Source organism: Dreissena polymorpha, chromosome 14, assembly GCF_020536995.1.
Source record: "Dreissena polymorpha isolate Duluth1 chromosome 14, UMN_Dpol_1.0, whole genome shotgun sequence".
NCBI lineage: Eukaryota > Metazoa > Mollusca > Bivalvia > Myida > Dreissenidae > Dreissena > Dreissena polymorpha.
In genome coordinates, this window is record NC_068368.1 from 43,685,122 (window position 1) to 43,709,193 (window position 24,072).

General features: G+C 35.8%; 1 protein-coding gene across 4 annotated transcripts in view; it reads right to left on the minus strand.

Moving 5' to 3' along the window:
* Positions 1-567: 567 nt before the first annotated feature.
* LOC127858982 (glycoprotein-N-acetylgalactosamine 3-beta-galactosyltransferase 1-like) overlaps positions 568-24,072 on the minus strand; it is a 62,134-nt gene continuing 38,629 nt past the window's right edge. For all 4 annotated transcript variants that reach the window (XM_052396375.1, XM_052396373.1, XM_052396374.1 and 1 more), the window contains exons 2-6: positions 10,111-10,292; positions 9,106-9,171; positions 6,679-7,242; positions 2,360-2,487; positions 568-1,968 (exon numbers count right to left, since the gene is read on the minus strand). In XM_052396375.1, coding sequence (XP_052252335.1) covers positions 1,810-1,968; positions 2,360-2,487; positions 6,679-7,242; positions 9,106-9,171; positions 10,111-10,292 — 1,099 coding nt within the window. In that variant the 3' untranslated portion in view covers positions 568-1,809. The remainder of the gene's footprint in view (positions 1,969-2,359; positions 2,488-6,678; positions 7,243-9,105; positions 9,172-10,110; positions 10,293-24,072) is intronic.

The following is a 24,072-nucleotide window of genomic DNA, read 5'->3' on the forward strand; positions in this document are numbered from 1 at the left end:
ACCCAATTTTGATGTTGTATATTACGTTTAATACAAATTGGATCATCTGCGGCAATACGATCCCGTGCGGGAACTTAAAGTATGACAGGCAGAAAGACGGACGGACATCTTGTGGGGCCGAAACGATAATCATCGAAACTGGTTTCAGACCATCACACACTCAATTCCGTCAACAGTCATAGGACACAGCGGCGACTTTATGCCTCCTTTCGGAAGCCTCAAAACCGACATGACCAGTATTCATGGGAGGTAACTACTGACTGAAGGCACCCATTCATGGGAGGAAACTTCTTACTGAAGGCATCCATTCATGGGAGGCAACTAATGACTGAAGGCATCCATTCATGGGAGGCAACTAATGACTGAAGGCATCCATTCATGGGAGGCAACTAATGACTGAAGGCATCCATTCATGGGAGGCAACTACTGACTGAAGGCATCCATTCATGGGAGGCAACTAATGACTGAAGGCATCCATTCATGGGAGGCAACTAATGACTGAAGGCATCCATTCATGGGAGGCAACTAATGACTGAAGGCATCCATTCATGGGAGGCAACTAATGACTGAAGGCATCCATTTAATGAGTGATTCGTTATTTTGTTATCGATTGAAAATGTTGATTTTAATGTCTCAACCAAAGCATACATCTACGAAAACTGAGAATACTTTTTTGTCATACTTTACTTACACAGAGTGTGAACAGAAAACTAACATAAAATGACTTAGTGTATGCTTAGGTCGGGCTTAGGTACATATACATCCCCAACAGTTATATACATAAACAAAAAACACATGCAGAGCAAACAAGGTTTAAAAACTGTAGTATTTCGCATGTTCACGGGCGTAACTTACACATAGTCGTACTGTCAAGCCCGTTGCAAACCTGGTTTTAAGAATGTGTCATGCTATGCGCTGGATTTAGCTATAAATTAAAAGTTAAAATAATCCCTCTACAACTTATAATAAATAATATCTTAAAAGGGGCCTTTTCACGTTTTGGTAAGTTATCAAAGTTTAAACAAATTGTTTTAGATTCACAAATTTTCGATGTGGTTATGATATTTGTGAAAAATAAGTAATACTGAACATTTACCATGCTCTAAAAAATCCAGTACATGCATATTTTGACGATTTAAAAAACCTGAACATTATAAAACGTTGCAACGCGAAACGTTTGAAAAATTTGGAAAGTTCTGTTGTTGTCCTTATATTTTGGGCTTACTACGAGGATTGCTTATTAAAAGCATAAAATTCAGCACAAATTGTATGAGCACGGATTGCCGAGTGGTCAAAGCGATAGACTTTTACTCCAGGGGTCAGTGGTTCGAGCCCAGTTGAGGGTTACTTATTTCTTTCTTTAATTTTATTCTTTTTTTTGTTAATGGAGCTTTTATCAATACATGCCAAAATCTGGGAAAAGGACCCTTTAATATGTTTGTTCGGTTTAGATGTTTCGATAGTTTGTCGTTTTTAGTAGTATTTTAGCTATATCACAGCGACTAGTAAACCTACTAAATTTTTCCTGGCCAAGCGCAGGTTACCAGTACGTTGTTCAATACTCATAACAGTAACTGACAATGGCAAAATTTAAACAACTGGTAATAGGGGAACGGCCGTACAAATGTATTTCAATTTCAACAGAAGTTATCAAATTGGAGAAGCTGTTACATCCCACAGATCTTTTTTGGCGTTCTTACTGACAGTTGCCATGCTTAAATAATTTGGAGTGAGGAGGATGGCCGTATACATGTTTTTTTCATAAACAACTCCTTCAGACGTTATTAAACTGGGGCCTCTTCCCATTGATCACTTTACGCGTTCTATTTTAAACGCTGGAAGGGTGTTCTCGCCGTTGAGATGTTTGCTGAACACATCCGTGTAGTAGAGAAGATGGTCCACAAACAAAATGGCGTCTGGCGTCATGTAGTGGAAGCTGATGACGTACTTGGCACAACAGCGTGCGCCCTGAAACAAAATCGTCTTGCCATAAAGGTCATCACTTTATTTATTTTTTATAAAGAAGGATAAACAGCAATGCCAGCTTTGAACAAATTTCACATACATACAATTTTCTAAAACGAGGAACAAGTATTAAATATGCTTTGATCGTTTAGTTTAACGGTTTGCCAACAGGAAGACTCAATTGGTAATAAGAGCATATGGGGCATAACAATCGATATACATGCTTTAAATATATGTAGTTATTAAAGTTTACCTCCAATCATTAATATCAAATACAATCAGAGTAAAAATCCTCGTATACAGGTATCTAGTGATACGTTAGATATGTCCAATTACTTTTCGAAAACACCTTACCATTATTCAATCAACATACTACACTATCTACACTATCCACCTTTTCTATGGGGTTCTTTGCCCATGAGTATATATAACCAGGGAGATTTCCGAACAGATGCTTCTCCAGTTGATAAGGATGAAAAGTTTCCCGGCCTTCCACGTCCAGGGAGCTCAAAACTGGAACTCCTGCAATATGATAGAGCAACATTACAACCATCTATAGAGGAACATTTAAACTACAGATAGAAGAACATTAAACCCAGTAGAGAGAAAGAGAGAGAGAGAGAGGAATATTGAAACCAAGAAAGAGGAACATCGAAACCCCAGAAACAGAGACAATCAAATCCCAGATAGAGGAAGATTTAAACCACAGAGAAAGTAACGCTGAAACGCACGATACAGGAACATTGAAACTCTCGAAAGAGAAACATCGAGAAAGAAACATTATAACCACAGAGAAAGGAACACTGAAACAACAAGATACAGGAACCATCAAACCACAGAGAGAGCAGCATTGAAATCGCAGAGACAGAAACATTGAAACCCCCGAAGAGGAACATTAAAACCCCAGAAAGAGGAAAATTGAAAGCCCAGAAAGGAACATTGAAACCTCTGTGAGGGCAACAATACATTGACACCACAGCGGGAGGAATATTGAAACTACAGAGACAGAAACATAGAAACCACATAGGGGGGAATATTGAAACCAAAAAGAGGGCAACATTGAAACCACAGAGACAGAAACATTGAAACCACATATAGCCAAAAAATAGGTCCGTTTCGGGTCGCCCGACCGTGTCTCCCGAATCGGCGCCGACCCTCAACTTTTTATTGGGGTCGCAAAAAAAAATCGTTCATTTAAGATGTAATATCAAGCTAACAAAGCATATATACATGTATTTCTTAATATAAGCTTCAGTAGCCTTCCATTCTAGTACCCGAAAAAAAAATCCCCACCTACCGACCGTTTTTTGTCCAAGGAGACCAGAAACGGACCTATTTTATTTTGGCCTAGAGAGGAATATTGAAACCACAGAGAGAGAAACGTTGAAACCACAGCGGGAGGAATATTGAAACCACTGAGTGAGGAATATTGAAGCCACTGAGGGAGGAATATTGAAACCACGGAGACAGAAAAAAGAACCACACAGGAAGGAATATTGAGACAACAGATACAGATACATTTAAGCCACAGACATAGCAATATTTAAATTGCAGAGAAAGACTAATTGAAACCACAGACAATGCATTTTTGCCAAAAATTAGAGCCTCTTACAGCTTGTTTCCCTATTCCCAATCCTCCAAAATCTGACCACAATTTCCCCAAAATATGCCAAACTTTTTCAATAAACTGAATTATTAGTTTATTGAGTTTAATATTCAGCAATTTAAATGCCAAACAATGTAAAAGTATACTGTAAATTTTAGAAAGCAGTTACACATGCACTTGCATGGTTTATCGTGCTTTTTTACCATTCAAAAAGGCACAGGCTGCTAAATATAAAGCGAAAAAAGAACACTTACAGAGAGAGAAATATTGAAATCATAGAGATTCAGAGAAATATTTAAACATAGAAAGTTAAACATAGAAAGTTGAATATAGAAACCACATAGAGGGCAAAACATAAGTCTTAATATAGTAATAAAAGACAATACATTTCACTTATATAACCAGATTTTAACTAATTTTGCAAAACAGATGCAACAATTAACATAACTGTTTATTTATGAGGTACTATGAAATGAAACTTGACTAAAACAACTATCAACAAGGGCTGTTTGTTAAACATGCATGCCCCCATATGGGCTGTCAGTGGTAGTGGCAGCTTTTGTGTGAATACGTTTTTTGTCACTGTGACCTTGACCTTTTACCTAGTGACCTGAAAATCAATAGGGGTCATCTGCCAGTCATGATCAATGTTCCTATGAAGTTTATGATCCTAGGCCTAGTTATTCTTGAGTTATCATCAGGAGACCATTTTACTGTTTCGAGTCACTGCGACCTTGACCTTTGACCTAGTGACCTGAAAATCAATAGGGGTCATCTGCCAGTCATGATCAATGTACCTATGAAGTTTCATGATCCTAGGCGTAAGCATTCTTGAATAATCATCCGGAAACCATTTCACTGTTTCAAGTCAATGTGACCTTGACCTTTGTCCTAGTGACCTGAAAATCAATAGGGGTCATTTGCCAGTCATGATCAATGTACCTTTGAAGTTTCATGATCCTAGGCGTAAGCATTCTTGAGTTATCATCCGGAAACCATTTTACTATTTCGAGTCACTGTGACCTTGACCTTTTAACTAGTGACCTGAAAATCAATAGGGTCATCTGCCAGTCATGATCAATGTACCTTTGAAGTTTCATGATCCTAGGCCTAAGCATTCTTGAGTTATCATCCGGGAACCATTTTACTATTTCGAGTCACTGTGACCTTGACCTTTGACCTAGTGACCTGAAAATCAATAGGGGTCATCATCCAGTCATGATCAATGTACCTATGAAGTTTCATGATCCTAAGCCTATGCGTTCTTGAGTTATCATCCGGAAACCATCTGGTGGACGGACCGATCGACCGACCGACCGACGGACCGACATGTGCAAAACAATGTACCCCCTCTTATTCGAAGGGGGGGGGGGGATAACTATAAATTTGATTGTCTTGATAGGTCAAGTAGTAGGTGTCTTACATCTTAACCCAAACAAAATCGCTGTCCGAATGGGTTCAAATGATAAAATGGAGGGTTATCTTTATGTATCAGATTCAAGAAACAGAGAGCGAATAGTGTTATCAGATTTGTGTTTATTTAGTTAATTTATTAGTTAACAAGAGTCAACATATATCTATAAAGAGTTATTTAAAGCCGCTATGTCTACAAACACTTTCGACTTTATTGCAAAAGGCTACACGTTTGTTCGCTTTAGCAAAGAAATGTGCACATTTCAATTTCAAACTTATTACAGTGTATCTGTTTGCTATAAAATGTGTTTCATTTATTTAACAAAAATAAATAAATATGTGTCTTCTTTTCAAAACGACGCTTGAATTGACAGCAATGCTCTGAAAAGATCAGGGTTCATCTAAGGTGTGGTTTATAATTGCCAAATCTGAGCTCTAAGTCTCGTTTGAAGTATCCTATCAAGAATTGCATACTATAAATAGTCTTAAAACGGATAATGCAGCTCGATTGGTCATTGTCGGCTCGGGTACTACTTACATGTATTCCGGGTACTCTTAATTATACTTACATGTACCCCGGGTACGGCAAATATACTAAAACGTACCCAGGAATTTTAACGCTAAATCGGTCGTTGTCGGCTATTTTTTAAATTAATTATGTTGACATTTATGTCAAATTTTCTGTTAAATGGCCTCTATATTATCGCAACTCATACTCAACAAGTGTTCCGCGGTCGGAGAAATATGCCCCCCAAACGTGGCCTTGACTGTGACCTTGACCTTTGACCTAGTGACATGAAAATCAATAGGGGTCATCTGCCAGTCATGATCAATGTACCAATGAAGTTTCATGATCATATGCCTAAGCGTTCTTGAGTTATCATCCGGAAACCATTTGGTGGACGGACCGACGTACGGACCAACGGACAGACCGACATGTGCAAAACAATATACCCTCTCTTCTTCGAGGGGGGGGGGGGGGGGGTCATAAAAAGCATGTTGATGCAATTTTGTTAAAAGAGAAGTTTGTTTAAGATAAACAATATCGTTTTACGGTTATAGGTAGCGCGTTTTAGTACATCGGATTTCGGGCAAGAATACAACTCGGTACAGTCTAATATCGACCGGATACGTTAAAGTATATTTACCGTAACCGGGGTACATACATGTAAGTATACTTACGAGTACCCGGATGTAAGTAGTACCCGAGCCGACAATGACCAATCAAGCAGGGGTGGTAATTTTCTTGTAAACAAATTACAACAGACGATGTAGCATGGAAAATACTCATAAATAAACGAGTGTGTGTTACTATGGAACACTATATAAGCAATATATAAAAGAGGAAATATTTGGTGAATTACAATATTGACCTGTTTTTGTCGCAGTTTTTATCAGCAAAACGAAGGTGACTGTGTTAAAACATTTTCCGTAACGAACTGCAGCAGATGCGTATGTTCTATCAATGGATTTCAAGCGATCTCTATACCGGCCGGCCACGACTCCAAAATAACCAACGATTCAACAATCAACTACAAATACAGCTCTTAAATGGCGGAATATGAAGGGAATACGCTGCCGACATGAATATGAAGGGAACACGCTGCCGACATGAACAAGCCTGCATAGTATCATTAATTTTCAGTAAGGACTACTGGTTACAGTATCGTATAGCAGAAGACAGTGCAACATACCTGACGCCTCTAAACAGCGGCCTGTTTCTATATCTTCAGAATTTTCTGGATCATCGTTATGTTTTACAATAAGACACAGTCCACCATTGTAACCGCGCTCAATCATGTTACGAAGTCCACGATTACTGATGACGTAGCCCGCACCTCCACTCATGTACCCGGATGAAACGAATTTATTAAAATGGAATCCAAGATAGCCTGGCTCGCTTGAATTGTAATGCCATAATAAAAATTTCAGATTTTCAACAACAATGTACGTATCGTCGTCGGCCTTTAGAACGTAGTCGAAATCATTCAAGTACAGTTTATGGATTATCTTGTAGACTTCCTGGATTTTATGAACCAGGTGGAACCTGTCATCAGGTACGTCGTTGATATTGAGAAAATCAGATTTTCGTATTTTGGAGTTCAACACGTAAAAATGAATATCGCAGCGTGAAGCCCAGGTCTGATTGACGGCTGCCACTTTGGTTGGAATGTCTTTCTCCATAGTCAGTATTATACACAACAGACGGACCCGCTTCACTTCGTCTATATAGCTCTTATCAAGCTTCCGTCTGGAAACTGAAAGTGGACAAGATGATAAATGATCTAGTAAACTGATTTATTAATGACATTTAAGGCCTTTTCCTGTCGTATCTACGGGTCCGTTAAATAAACCTACTCCCAAAAAGAAATAGTAAGATAAATTCCCATTTGAAAAAAATCTAATTTTTCAATTACCGGGTAAGACTCTTATGATTAACATTTCTCAAATCGATTTCAATTTTATCCCATTTTCAACGCGACATTGACGGTATAACACCTTATGGAATATACTAACCTGTATTCAACACTGTGGGATACACCCAACACTGTGGGATATACCTGTCACGTGCACGGACTACTTTTTACTTTACCACTGAATGATTTTTCATAATTAATAAAGTCGAGAAATCTTTAGCTTCAAAATTATACGACCTTCAACCTTTAAATCTAGTCATATGACATAATTTTTCGCCATCCGTAAAATGAATCAGCTGATTGATGGTGTCATAAAATGACAAAATTTCCCAAAAGAAATTGACGATTTATTATAAACGCGACTTCTTTCACATGTACATGTACTGCATATCGACAAACGGTATTTGAATTGTCAATTTATCATATTTTCCTCATTTCGTGTAATGTGCATTGTTTATAATCCATGCATATACTTTTGACATTTAAGAATGTACAACAAGCCATACAAATATCGCACAATTCATATATAATCTGCAATATTTGCTAGCCGATTTAATTCACGTTAAGCATAGAGCTGTGTAAAGTATAAGATGGTAAAAATAGCACCACACTGGAATTCGGAACGTCCCATTTTGTACACGGGTATTATCCACTGCTTTATCTGTTGTGTAATGGAATGTTTTCCATTCTTTGTGTATTTATATATTAAATTATTTTCTTGTACACAACATAATTATGTTTTTATGCAGAAATCTGCAAATGCATCCGACAGCTATTATTTGATAAACTGCTCCGGTTCATTTTAACATCCTAGGCTAAGCATTCTTGAGTTATCATCCGGAAACCATTTTACTGTTTCGAGTCACTATGACCTTGACCTTTGACCTAGTGACCTGAAACTCAATAGGGGTCATCTGCCAGTCATTATCAATGTACCTATGAAGTTTCATGATCCTAGGCGTAGGCATTCTTGAGTCATCATCTGGAAACCATTTAACTGTTTCGAGTAACAGTGAACTCGACCTTTGACCTAGTGACCTGAAAATCAATAGGGGTCATCTGCCAGTCATGATCAATGTTTCCATGAAGTTTCATGATCCGAGGCATACGCATTCTTGAGTTATTATCCGGAAACCATTTTACTGTTTCGAGTCACTGTGACCTTGACCTTTGACCTAGTGACCTAAAATCAATAGGGGTCATCTGACAGTTATGATCAATGTACCTATTAAGTTGTATGATCCTAGGCCTAAGCGTTCTTAAGTTATTATCCGGAAACCATCTGGTGGACGGACCGAGGTACAGACGGACCGGACCGACAGACCGACGAACCGACATGAGCAAAACAATATACCTCCTTTTCTTCGAAGAGCGGCATAATTAAGCGGTCATGATACGAGCTGACAAGCAAGGCACAGGGAACAGAGGTTCCTCAAGTGTACCAGCTGAACCCTTTGCATGCTGGGAAATTTGTCTTCTGCTATATTGGTGTATGCAGAATTACTAAAATCATCATTTTCTTCACTTTTTTTCAAAGAATAGCAAACAGTTTGGATCCTGATCAGACACCACGTTTTGTGGCGTCTGATCTTGATGCAAACTGTTTGCAAAGACCTTTAACATTCGGTTCCAGCACTAAAAGGGTTAAAAGAACGCGTAGAGCAAAAATACTTCGATTTGACCTTTAACCGACATACATATTACCTGTTTCGTTTTCCACTCGTATATGTCCATTGCGTTGTACCACTGAGCCGGCACTAACACTTAAACCTGAAATAAATGTAGACCGAAGATTCTCGCATTTTATTTAATCGGTCAGTTATATTTGTTTTGCTTATTGTAACATTGAAACAAAAATATACTATTACAAGATTGACCTGACCAGCCAACATGATACGAAATGACAAGCAACAAAATATGACTTAAGGGATCTTTTCACGCTTTGGTAAATTGACAAAATTGAAAAATGTTGTTTCAGATTCGTAAGTTTTCGTTTTTGTTATGATATTTGTGAGGAAACAGTAATGCTGAACATTAACCATGCTCTAATATAGCCATTATATGCATCTTTTGACGATTTTAAAACCTAAAAATTATAAAGCGTTGCAACGCGAAACGATTGAATAATTTGGAGAGTTCTGTTTTTGTCGTTAAATTTTATGAAACTACGAAGATTGCTTATATAATGTATAAAATACGTCACGAATGTGTACTCGGCGGAATAGCTCAGTAGGCAAAAGCGTTTTTACTTCAGGACTCTGGCAGGATTCCAGGGGTCACTGGTTCGAAACCTGCTCCGGGCAATGTTCTTTTCTTTTTTTAAAATTTTTTCTTGATTTTTTACTGGAGCTTTTACGATCCAATGTTTACATTTATCAATATAAAGCATTTAATGAATACGTTAAAAAAATGCCAAAATCTGTGAAAAGGCCCCTTTAAAGGTGACCGGTTACCTTTTAAACATTAAAGGCTTATGGAATAATACTGGATTCCATGGATGCCATGTAGTGCGTTATAATATTTTGCTAAAAAATAAGTTATTTAATTCCATTGTTTTAAGAAAACACAGTGAACAACATGTTTGTTTTTTAAATAATCACAACAACATTAGATGATTCAAACATAAAGAATTTTGGGCAATATACAAAATCTAACGCCACTTCTGCGCTTTTTAGATACGACTATGTAAGAAATATTTAATTAGCTTACCCGCAAAGCTGTTTGTGACGCCATGAGTGAGGTAGAGCAGCGTGATGACTGAACAGGCTAGCACGAGGAACAACGTCCTTACGTGCACCTTGATCTGTCGGAAACGGGCGAAGTATTCGGAGATTTCCGACATCAGTCGGCCGAAACCGGAACACTTTCGGCTAGATCCCAACAGAGAGAGTCTGCAGACAGAAACAAGGAAGACATTAATACAATGACAGTGGCCTGTTTTACTCGCCATTTTAAATAAAACAAGGGACAAAATTGTCACAAAACCAGGTTTTCATTGTGAAAAAAAAATCTGATAAAGGGAGAAAACTCAAACTGAACTTTTGAAATGACCAAAAAAAATTAACCCCCTTTGTAAGTTGTTTTTTTTTAAATCTATTTTTAGTCGTGGCGACCTTGACATTGGAGATATTGACGTGATTCTTTCGTGGGACACACCGTCCCATGATGGTGAACAAATGTGCCAAATGATTTTAAAATCTCACAATGAATGACATAGTTATGGCCAGGACAAGCTCATTTATGGCCATTTTTGACCTTTGAACTCAAAGTGTGACCTTGACCTTGGAGATATCGACGTAATTATTTCGCGCGACACACCGTCCAATGATGGTGAACAAATGTGCCAAATGATTTTAAAATCTGACGATGAACGACATAGTTATGGCTCGGACAAGCTCATTTATGGCCATTTTTGACCTTTGAACTCAAAGTGTGACCTTGACCTTGGAGATATCGACGTAATTATTTCGCGCGACACACCGTCCAATGATGGTGAACAAATGTGCCAAATGATTTTAAAATCTGACAATGAACGACATAGTTATGGCCCGGACAAGCTTATTCCGCCAGCCCGCCAGCCAGCCAGCCCGCCAGCCAGCCAGCCAGCCCGCCCGCATTCGCCAATCTAATAACCAGTTTTTTCCTTCGGAAAACCTGGTTAAAAAAGTCGGAGAGCGATTCAATGATTTGGATTGTTTATAGTGTTCTGTTTACTTCCGGTTTGCTGTTTAGAAAAAAAAGTGTTACTGTTCATGACGGTAAAATGTATCGGTGGTTTGAAAATGTTGAATGAAATGCAGTATGTTTCGGAACTGGAAAAAGTTTGAACTGACGATCTCACTGAATACCAATATGAATTTAATGACTTTTAAAACAGGATGTGAAAACAGAGTTCATGGCAACTGTAAATGACAGGATCTCTATATGAGTCGTGTTATGAGAAAACTGGGCATAGTTCATGTGCGTAAAGTGTCGTCCAAGATTAGCCTGTGCAGTCCGCACATCAGGGACGACACTTTCAGCTTTTATGAATTCTTCGTTTAAATGAAGTCTCTTCTTAGCAAAAAATCAATTAAGGCGGAAAGATTCGTCCCGCATTAGCCTGTGCGGACTGCACAGGCTAATCTGGGACGACACTTTACGCACATGCATTAAGCCCAGTTTTCTCAGAACGCGACTCGTATGCGGTGCATACAACCACACGTTTCACAGTGACACTGATATAAATTAGATATTGTTGCAGAAAAGTAGATGTAAACACGTATCGGGTTACTTCGTCTCAATAAAAACATACAAACTGAAAAATTGGTATAACAATAAATTCCACAGTCCGCTCCTAGCGAATTAATTAACAAAGCAGTTTATCTGCTTGACTATAATTAATGATATCCCTTCACATCATGCCTGAGCAAAATTACACACCCGACATCCGCATTGCGGCAAACATATCATTCACCAATAGGCTTGCACGCTTGTCAAATTTCCTGAACGTAAACATCTAAAATTGAATAGTCTTAATAGGATGTGGTCTAAAATAAAAGACATGCGAAAAGGAGAATACTCATGTTCCATGACCGAAAAAAATAAAAGGTGCAAAAGAAGGAACGTCTAAAGTAGGGAGAAAAACACACACGCGACAAAATGATGATATAATACGACCGCCCTAATGGCTCCTTATCGCTCATCCGTTGTTGCGATGAGTTTGAAGAGAAGCCAAATCTTCCACTGCCATGGGGATAACAATGGATGCCATCGTAAATCTGTTTCTTTCAATTAGGAATTTTATATGATAGACTTCCACTGGAACATTCCCACGATGTGGTTTCAGAGAATAAGTAACCGACACGGACGACGGGTAAAGACTGATCTCAATCGCTAACCAATGTAACCATTAAGCTCGACGTTCGATATTGATATAAATCGCGTATTATTTATTCATCATGTTTTTGCATTTAAGTCATTTTACTTTTGCGATTTCTTGTTTAATTGATATCGCACGTTCGCATACCATTAGTTGACTAAACAACAAACTGACAACATGTCGAATTTCCAAATGAGCACGGTCCACGGGTATCTCACGTGAGTTCAACCACACATTTTGGCGAGATTTTAAAAGACTTTTCAAATGCAATTAACTTTCTATGTTTCAAATAACGAGTTTTATAATAAACCAAACCATCGAATCGCAGTGAAGGCTACCTTAACGACTTAAAGAACGTAAAGTTTCTGGTAAATTATTCCGATATCCAACAGTTGGAAGAATGAAGAGCAAAAAAAATATTAACTTCGAATAACCATATTAAGCGCAATATGCTTCATTTGTCTTATTATTCAATATCGTAAAACGAATACCCGCATCAAAGATTTAATGTAAAATAAACACAAAGCATATTTTATCGATTGTATACGGAATACCGTTAGGGCCATCGTGCTTACACATTGAAATCTAGAGAGCGACAAAGCGATAGTACGATGGCGACAATGCGATAGTACGATGACGACAATGCGACAGTACGATGGCGACAATGCGACAACGCGATAGTACGATGACGACAATGCGACAGTGCGACATTAGTATTGCAATAGTGCGACAATACGATGGCGACAGTGCGATAGTACGATGGCGACCATGCGATAGCCATATCGTACTGTCGCCAAATCGTATCATAGCATTGTCGCCATCGTACTATCGCGTTATTGTACTGTCGTCATCGTATTACCGCATTGTCGCCATCGTAATATTGCACTGTCGCCATCGTATTGTCGCACTGTCGTCATCGTATTATCGCATTGTCGCCATCGAATCATCGCATTGTCGCCATCGTACTATCGCACTCTCGCCATCGTTTTGTCTTGCTGTCGCCATCGTATTATCGCACTATCGCATTGTCGAAATGTCGCCATCGTACTGTCGCCATCGTATTGTCGCAATGTCGTCATCGTATTATCGCATTGTCGCCATCGTACTATCGCGTTCTCGTCCTGTCGTAATCGTATTATCGCATTGTCGCCATCGTACTATCGCACTGTCGCCATCGAATTGTCGCACTGTCGTCATCGTATTATCGCATTGTCGCCATCGTACTATTGCACTATCGCATTGTCGCCCTCTGGATTTTAATGTGTTACCACGATGGCCCTAACGGTATTCCGTAATTTTAAATCAATAATATATGTAAAGATAACAGGGTTTATTTTGTTTGCTCGTAATAATAATAATAATAAAAGCTTTATTTACAGAAGGTTACACCTAAAGACAATGACACATTATACATATTATGCAAATGAATCAATACTTTTTTTACAATGCGGCCTTCTTAAACTAACATACACAAATAGGTCTATAAGTAAAAATATTCAAACAATATTTTCTTTCACCCATACATAACACACATAGATAGACACACATGAAATATTATTGATTATAATTATAATAATACTAAAATTCAACAGTGCAAAATGCCCATAATAGCACTTTAATCAAAGTTGTATCCGTCTTGTAAAACGTAAAAATGATCGTATTTGTTCGCTTTAATGTCGCTTTAATTCTGAGAGACACTACTGTAAAAGAAAAGCCGTGTGTCTTCGTGTGTCTGCGTAACGAGGTAAAAAAAACACACAAAAAACATCGATCAAGTCAAATACATGTATGCATACCTGTTTGTTAGAGAAGCGCTCAGCTATAAATTTACATATATTTTCATTCATTTGTACGATTATGCAAACTAATCTGCGAGTATTATAGAAAATGTGTCACGTGGCTTTAAGCAATAATTAGCTAGAGCGTGTATATAATGTTTATATGTATGTTTTTTTTTATATAAGAAGATACTAAATTATAATGATGATGATGCACTGTTCTTAAACTCACAGTTACATTGATGGTTCTTCGCATGATTCAGATTTCAGATAAACTTGTATAATGGGTACTTAATTCAAGGGACTAGTTTACAGATTTGGGCATTTTTGAAACTTGTCATTATAAGCTTTAAATTGATAAATGTAAGCATCGGAATTAAATAACCCCAGTATAAAACAAGAAAAAAATAAGAGAAAAAATCCAAATCTGAGCTCGAATCACTAACCCATTGAGTAAAAGTCAACCACTCGGCCATCGGTGCCAATACACATTATATATGCAATTCAGGTAGTGTCACAAAATATTACGATAACAGAAATCTCCAAATTATTCAATCGTGTCGCGTGTGTAACGCTTTATAACTTTCACTTTATTAAGCTTAAAAAGATACATAATGATATAATTGATATTTAAGAGTATGGTTAATGTTCAGTATTATTATTCCCTCGCAAATAACATATCTACAACGAAATTTTGAAATCTGAAAAAAAAATCAATGTGTAAATTAACCAAACCGTGAACTGGTCCCTTTAATGCTTAGCCTTTCTAACAGAAATACTGACATAATTATATAACCCATTGTTCCAAGACACTTCCTTTATTACGTTAAAGCAAACACGCAATGTTTATATGTGCAGCTTTTATTAAATAAAATTCCGGTTTGTACAGAAATAGTGGGTATAAAATACGAAAAGACAGCAACTTCATATTTGGCATGCATGTGTGTCTTATGGAGCTGCACATTTTGCGTGGTGAAAGATCAAGTTAAAGGTCATCCTTCAAGGTCAAAGGTGAAATATATGGGGGACACAGTGTTTCACAAACACGTCTTGTTTTTAAATGTAATATACTTACTCACATATTTTACAACATCAAACAATTTAAATAAGTAAGTAAAGTTGAAAAGATCGTGTTGCACGCGGTGGGATTTGAATCCCGTACATTTTAGAGTTAGGTATAATGCGCTACCAGGTTAAAACGTACGTCCAAAGAAAAACAACTTAGATCAAGAGGCGGTTAAGCTTTTGTCAAGAACGGAAAGCTATTTAAATAATATACAAATGTACACGCATTTGAATAATAATCCGACTATAAGCAATTATACAAACGTTTCAATAGTTTATGTATTGCGATTGATGATTATCCATATTATATAACAGTGCTCCAGCTAGGATTTGAAAAGGGCAGGGGGGCTTTTTTGTCAAAAGGGCACTTTAGACGCGCAGTATTTTGTCAAAAGGGCACTTTCGACGCGCAGTATTTTGTCAAAAGGGCACGTACGAGCGCGCGGGTGTTTCTGGAATGCTTCCTATTGCATGTTAATTTATATGTTATAAATAATTGTATCATTCCCATTATTATTAAACCATCCAAATATAATGTCTACAATGAGGATTAAAGTAATTACAATCTAACAAGAGATTTATGAATAATCATGTGTAAAAAAAAAAAATTGGGGGGGGGGGGGGGCAGGGCGGAGATTCGGGGGGGGGGGGGCAGGGCGGAGGTTCGGGAGGGCAGAGCGCGGCGCCCTTCGATTAAGGCCTAGCTGGAGCACTGTATAAATTGTCAAATGATAACAAACTTTAAGATAGTTTTATAGGATTGATTAAAACTAAGGTCACTTTGAGGTTTGGGTTATGTATATTGTAAACTACCGTAGGTATATTGTAAAAAAGGTATATTGTAAACTAGGTATATTGTAAACTAGGTATATTGTAAACAGCGATTTTTTGCACACTTGAAAAAAGTACCAGTACCAGCCAAATTGTGAAAAATGTGTGTGAAAACATGTAAAATTGGGGAAATTCGCGACGTGAAGTCTTCAAATTCGGATATCTTTGCATTTGAAATGTTACTCCCAAATATTTTTGAATTGATATCTTAGTGTTGTAAAGCTGTCAATATTTTATTAACTTAGGTTAAAGCCATAGAGCTGCATAACGAAAATAACTAAATGTTGCATTTTATTTATAAATTTATTTATGGGAAAGTGCCGTTTTCCGGTACTTTATAAAGAAGGAAAAAAATCGCTCCTTGTTCACTATCGTTTTTATCCTTTGCTTATAACAAAACATTAACAACGATATGCACATCCATTTTCTGTTCTTACATCCCTTTGTCGAAATCCATTTCTTTTTTTCCATCTGTATCGTAATGTATTTTAAACCACACTATTTTTTTGATAGCGTTTGTATCGAATGCTAACCATTCTGAACCAAATCCCGATTAACGAAATCGTATTCCTGTCGTTGCGAATTATTTTTTTCCTATCGAAGTTAACACTTATGAATGACAAATACACTATCCGGAATACGTTTATGATTCGTTCGATGCTTAAAGTTCTTTGAAAAAATACTGTTAAAGCGGGTAGCTATATACGATTTTTTATATGTGTTTAATTGTAATATATTGATAAAATATGTTCCAATTACACAAAATAGGCAAGAAAAATTATACATTAAAGCCGAATTTCATAAAATGCAGCAAAGACAAATTAGCGCCCCGAGCCGATAATGACGTACATATTTTCCTACAATAACCGAAGCATTCGTCTTTGTATTAGGATCGGAGATAGTGTTCGTGTGTCGTATGAATAGATATCGTTGCAGGAATTCAAATAAATCGTTAAACTAAGTTTAGATGCACATCGTACATGTATGGTATACATGCTGGCGAATTCGGCTGTACAGCCGTTTTCAATTTCAGAATTAAATATCTGGCTTATTTCGCATTTTTCGACACATGTTCTTTTTAACTTTTATTTTAATTTATATTGAAATATATATATAATAAGTGTTTTACACAGTTTATAAAAATTCATAAATATTTGACAAAATCGTATATACCCGCTTTAAAACCACCACGTCAAAATTGTTGTCACTAAACTCCTGAGGGAAACTAGATAGTATGTTTTGTCTGAGAAATGACGTCACACTAGATACGTTATAAATTGCGTCATCAAGTAAATGAAAATGAAAAATACGGAGAGCTGGTTCGGTAATATGTTTTAAAGAACAAAAAAAGGATGATATATAATATAACGATAACATTCATGATGCGTCCCAATAATTTCAAAGGTCAAATATTAGAACACGTTAACATATTAATCGGCGCGTATGAATAAATACTAACGGTTAGAGCACGGTCACGTTATGTACTGCCGGATATAAACTAGTTTATCCGACCCTGCTTTATTTGGTCAATGTTTGCAACAGAGGCAGGATAATATGCATTATCCTACCTCTGTTGCAAACATTGACCTTATAAAGCATGTTCGAATAAACTAATTCATCTCCGGCAGTACCTCGCGTGACTGCGATCTACCTTAAGTACGTATTCCTACGCGCCGATTATCATGATCTTATATCTGATCTTTGTCATTTATTGAGACGCATCATCAATTTTATTGGGGACGATTGAACTTTACCGGTACGTTAAAAAGAAAGGGAGGGCGTATAAAGTTATCGTTGCTGAGCGCGCAACACCTAACACCTAACGCAACACCTTAAAAGCCGTTTTATCCTATATATTTCCTTAGTTTCGAGGGCTATCGCCCCCGAACCACCGCTTTGTCGACATTGGTAAACAACTGCGTTCCTGTAACGTTTAATCTAGCCTTTTATCGTAATATTATATATTATCCTATTTTGATTCTTCTTTAAAATATATGACCGGACAGCTTTCCGTATTTTTCATTTTCATTTCCTGGATTACCCAATTTATGACGTATCTTGTATGACGTCATTCCTCTGACGAAACATATTAGTTTAAGGTAGCGCACCCATTCTATACATAGATGGTGACGTCACTACGTTATTGTCACCTCTATCCTTAGACGCATCACACACCTCCATTTGGAGGCATTTATGACTACGACACAAAGAAGTCCGCGGATGAATGAAGAATTTGTTTTAGAAGTAAACATTATTGTTATGATTTAAAATTTAAGTGTTATTTTGTTCAGTCGTATGGTCTTACGTTAGTTTCAGTTAAATTTTTCGTCAGTTTTCAACAAGTTTGCTCTTTATTCATTTTTTTTAAACTGTACTTTCACTTTCGGTTGTATAACAACATGGATCTTTTATTGACGAGAGTTTGCAGTGAAATAGGGTTTTCAAATCCGCCTAAAAAGTTTCAGAAGGTGTGTCTAATGCATGTTTTGAATAGACACAATGTCATAGCTATATTGTCGACTAGTATGGGAACAATTTGATATTTCAAGTTGCTCCATTTGCATTGCAAGAGAAGTTCAATTTGACTTGTTCAGTTTGTTAAATTTTGACACCCTAATTATATATTTTTTTTATAAGTGCCTGATTTTTTTCTTTAAATAATTCAGATCAATGAAACATTTAGTTAAAGCACAGCAAAAGCACAGCATTGATGTTCTATGATGGTCATTTTTAGTGGAATAGTATGTTACAATAAAACAATTATAACTATTGTATTAATCAATTTAGATTAAGTGTCATCTTTAAATGGGGTAGTCATTCATTATATGAGATTAGCACATTATATAGTTGAAAAATGAATAACACTTTAATGACTTACCATAGTAAAATAAACTAGGATAGAATATGTTGCAGGTCATAAAATGTAAAACTGAAGTTGAGGAAGCTTTACAAATATTTAACACTGACAACACTGTTGATTTTCAAAAAAAAAAATCCTTCCTATCTACCTGCCCTTGTTTTTTTGGGCAAATTTAAATATTATTAATATCATTGAGTTAAATTATTAAAATATCAATATTTTTATTACATTAGCTAATTATATTATTATATTATTAAATATCAATACATTTTGATCACATTAGCTAATTATATTATTAATAATGAAATACTTTGCAAGGAAAGTCCAATTCTGTTTTAATTAGTCTTAATAAGCTACTAGTAAAATTGAAAATATCAGTGACATCCAATAATTGGATTATATGCGTATGAATGCATATTATTTTTTTTGACAGTTACATACTACCCTATTTAATTGTTTTAAAAACAAAAAATTACTATAGTTCCACAACCCAGCCCAAGTTTACTCAAACTGAATTAATTCATCAATTTATCCTATTTAATTAAAAACAACATGTGTAAGATTTTGAGAATATTTCCCATGTATTCCTCTAGTTTTTCTCTAGTACACCAACATACACTTACTAATAATTTACATGCACTCCTTAAACAGTTTAACAAAAATAATGAATGATTAATCCAAAGAAAACAACAAACAAGCTGCTTCATATAAAAAAGTTAATTACATAAGATTACATAAGCAAAATAATCATTTTGATAATAAATCAAGATTATAATTAAACCAAACCATTATAAATTTATTGTGGGGTGGGGGGAATGTAAGCACTAAAACTAAAATGGGGGGAAAATGTCTGGGGAGGGAACATCTTGGGGGGGGGGGGCGTCCGGAATTCCTGCTAAGGGCGACAGTGTTGTTATTGTGTCTTTAGAAGAAATATTTGAAGGAAAGTACTCTTTGGTGTATGCCCATCCAGAAGCATTTCTGAGCATATCAATTGGAACAGCAATATTGAGTGCATTTGAAAGAGATATAACTGTGTCATGCATTGCTTTTGATGAAGCCCACATGGTCCTTTAATGGTGGCTTTCCTATTAGGGAATTTTATACTTATTTTTTACTCTACAATCTAAATCTTTTGTCATAAATGAGAAGTTTTATTATCCAACAGGTTTTGTGTTTGAACCTCACAAATTTTATAATACCGAAGTCACATCATATAATCATCATCACAATCAGCAGCAGCATTATCATATTCATCATCATCATCGTAAGCACCAGCATCATTGTGTTGTATGATCAGAATTCAATACAAATACAAACACAACCATTACAACTCTTACTACTTCTACAACTAATTAAATAATTATCTACTACTACAACAAGAACAACAACTACAACTACTTCTACTACTGATATTACTTCTACTGGTACTAGTCTACTACTACTACTACTACTACTACTTCTACATAAAATATAGGTGTTATTGTCCATTCATTCATAGCAGTCCTAATGAATCAAGGTCATTCTCTAAACATGATTAAAGTCTAAAGATGGATATAATTTGATTTTTTACAGTTTGAACATTTATTATAAGGTCATTCTCTCTTCTCTTTAAAGTATCACATTTCAATTTTACAATATAATACAAACTTTTTAGACTTTATAATCCTTAGTCAGGATAAGATAAGAGACAAATGAATTTTTATAATTCACTTCAATTTCAGGTAAGCCTAATAAATCATTTATTAAGTACTACATGTACTTGGGCTAATAAATTAAAATTAGACACTCAGTGATACTTAGACAATCTGACAAAAAATAAAATCTATGGCCAATATATAAGTCTAAATTCATAAAAACTATCACACAATATACATTACATCAATAACACACATTCATATGAAATGAGTTATCTCTATATATTATAAATATGGTACATAAAGTGTCAGATAGTGGTACATAAAGTGTTGGTACATAAACAGAGTGGTACATGAGGTGTGACATTCAACATTTTAAAAATCAGTAAAAAATTATGGACTTCATTGTTTTGCATAATACGCAATCAAAGCATATTTATTAAAAATTAAAACACACTGTTCATGGTTGTATCTTTTAATTTATACATGCATCAACTATTCTGGTTATTAATACATTTTTAAAATTATATATAAACAAGAGCACCACATAATGGTTGCCAAGCTAGGCTGCGGTGCAGTTTTGAATAATGAAATTTATTTTTTTGAGGTAAGTGACCTTTACCTTTGACCTAGTGACCCCAAAATGGGTGTGGTGTGTAGATACACAATACCTAGGGTTTTCCCTGAAAACAGCCGAGCTAAATTGAGCATACAGTGTTTTTTTTCCTTCAAATTTGGGTCCGGTAAGATGACCCATTCTGATTCGCAATGAAAAAAGTATATATTTTTTCGCAAATGGGACCTAAAAATTCCCGATGGAAGGTTTCCACACAAAAAAATGTTTTAATAAATATATAAACATGTAAATTATCTCAAAGTCAAGCTAAATTAGTTGAACCTTAAAATCAGGTTTGGCATATTGACCGGTCAATACCCGGTTAAAACCGGTCAATACTGGTCATTACTGGTCAATACTGGTTGATTGAAAATTGTAGCATTTAAACATTACAAAGGAGCCATTTTATATAAAATCAATAATTATTCTGTAATTGATAAACTTTTTTCTGAGTTATTTATTGTAAAAAAAATCTTTAAAGCTGTAAAAAGTTACTTCTTTATTATTTATGGAAACAGCATCAAATACATAAGGACTAAGGCAATATCTTTATCTCAGTGTATCACATCTGTTACTAAAGTATTATTGCTATTGTAGGTACCATAGCATTTCACTTATCTATTGATATATCTATTTGATAAGCAGATGGACAAACAGAACTCTTGTGTATTCTAGGGTTATAAATCTGGCCTCTTAGTTGGTAATAAAATGCATGCAGTGTTGTCTCTGATATTGACAATTAAGCAAATCTGCCCTTAGGCTATTTCATATCACTCACACAAAAGAAGATTACGTTATACTTGCTATTAATTTAATAGTTACTTCTAACTTGTTTCCTTTCTGTATTCAGAGGGTTTTTTCCCTTTCATATTAAAAAGTTCAATTGGTATTCAAATGAATAAACAATCAAAGTTCTTGATTTTGCCAACAAATTATGTTTTCCAATTGTGGGTCTACTCTTCTTTTCAATTATTTTTTTTCTTTTAATAATTATTTCTTATTATGTTTTTATATTCTTATATCAATAAAAAAAAAGTTTTTTACACTATTTTGTTTAAAAAGTATTTAAAGAAATCAACGCAAGAATACATGACAAGTAAGGATTGTGTCAAAAAGATGCCATTTAAGGCCCTATTATTAGTTTTGCGTGCCCCAACCTGTATAGGTGAGAAGACTGTTAGAAGACTGTGGGGACAGTGGGGTATGAGGAACAAGGCATACACAGTAATTTAAAGGTTCTTGTTGAATCAAGCACAGAATTATCTGAGCATCATAATTCATTATAATTGAAAAAAAGTTCAATCAACCAGAAAAATCCAATTGACCAACTTTGACTTATTTGCAAAATTTTGAGAGATTGGCCTACAAATTGCATGAACAGGTATAAAATAGTTGGTATTAATAGCTTAAGACATTAATGGCAACATGTCTGTTTAATCTATATTATCAATATTGTTTAATTAGGCATGGAATATAAATTAAAATTGGGGGTAAAGTTCAATCGACCAGTATTGACCAGTAATGACCACTTCGGGAGTATTGACCGGGGCGGTTCTAACTGGTAAAAACCGCCGGTTAAAACCGGGGGCGGTCGATTGGTGCCAACCCTGCTTAAAATATATCTTATTAAAATCACTATTATTATCAATTTGAAAGTATTTTTAATCATAAAAGCAACATTATTTATCTCCCAAATTAACTCAAAAGAACACGTTATTTTCCCATTTAAAGGGACCCGGCCCCATTCCCAAAATGGTAAAAAAAAACTGGCATATAAATTTAATGGAAAACATACAATATTATGTCAAGAAAAATAAAGCTGTAAAAATCTCACCTGCTCATCTTTGATGTTGCAATTAGCACATTCAGCATTTTCAGTATCTACTAAATAAATATATGAGGCCACGACTTTTATATTTCTTGGTTTACAAAACCGCCGACCCTAATTTTTGGAAAATGGGAAAAAAAATAAAATCGGAAAATCGTCTTTTTTTTAAATATTTTATTCCCGACCGCACTGCAAAACGAGCGAAACGAGAAAAAAAAACTATCCGGTTTGAGTACGGTTGCGAATAAAATCAAGTAAGTACAATCAACCATTGGTTCACATATATTGCAGAGATCGGGATATTTTTCAATGTGACACATTATGTACCAGTCCTTTTATGGGCACTTCTCAAAATTTATTTCGGGTAAAAATTACAGACAATAAGAAAATCAGCGCCAGTCAAATGTCGACCCCATCAAAATTTATTTCCGTGTCTGTGACGCAACTATATTGTTTAACATGTTAATTATATTAAACAAACCCGATAGTATTTGATAATAAGTATAAATAATCCAATAAAACACTGCCATTATTTACGATATATGTGTTTAGGAATTTTGTAAACACGTCCGCCATAGTTTATAGGAACTGTACAGAAAGTTTGGAAATCGGAACAAATCGGTATATCTCGGAAAATCATTGATAAATGTATTTGTCGTTTCAATGCTTAGGGCCGAGTAATTTCGGCAAATCGGAACTCAACTTGTGTAAAACACTAGCTCAATTAACCGTTAAACTCCGCCTCCGTTCTCTGCAAAAGATTCGAAGGCGGAGCTATGCACGTGCTTTTATTAAATTGGAGGATTGCAATTGAGAAACAAACACACGATTGGTTCGGCATGTTGATTGCTAGACAAAGGAAGCCAATTTTTTCGGCGCGAAATTTGTCGCTTAATTGCTTCCGACAGAAAGCGGCTTTCCTTTGATGACGTCAAACTGTCAATTCACACAGACTGCACATTTTCGGAAGACTTTAACTGACTCCTTGCTTACAATTCCAGTAAAAAAAAACACTTGCTAACATTAAACTTTGGATTAAATTATCAAAATAAAGCAAAAGCGAAGTTGACAAATATGATTGAATTAATTCGCGTCAGTTCAAATAAGACGTTTTGCGTTGTAAATCAACGAGTTTTCATGACAACAACAACTTTGACAAACATTACCGCGACGACGCATGGATCGATCTACCTCG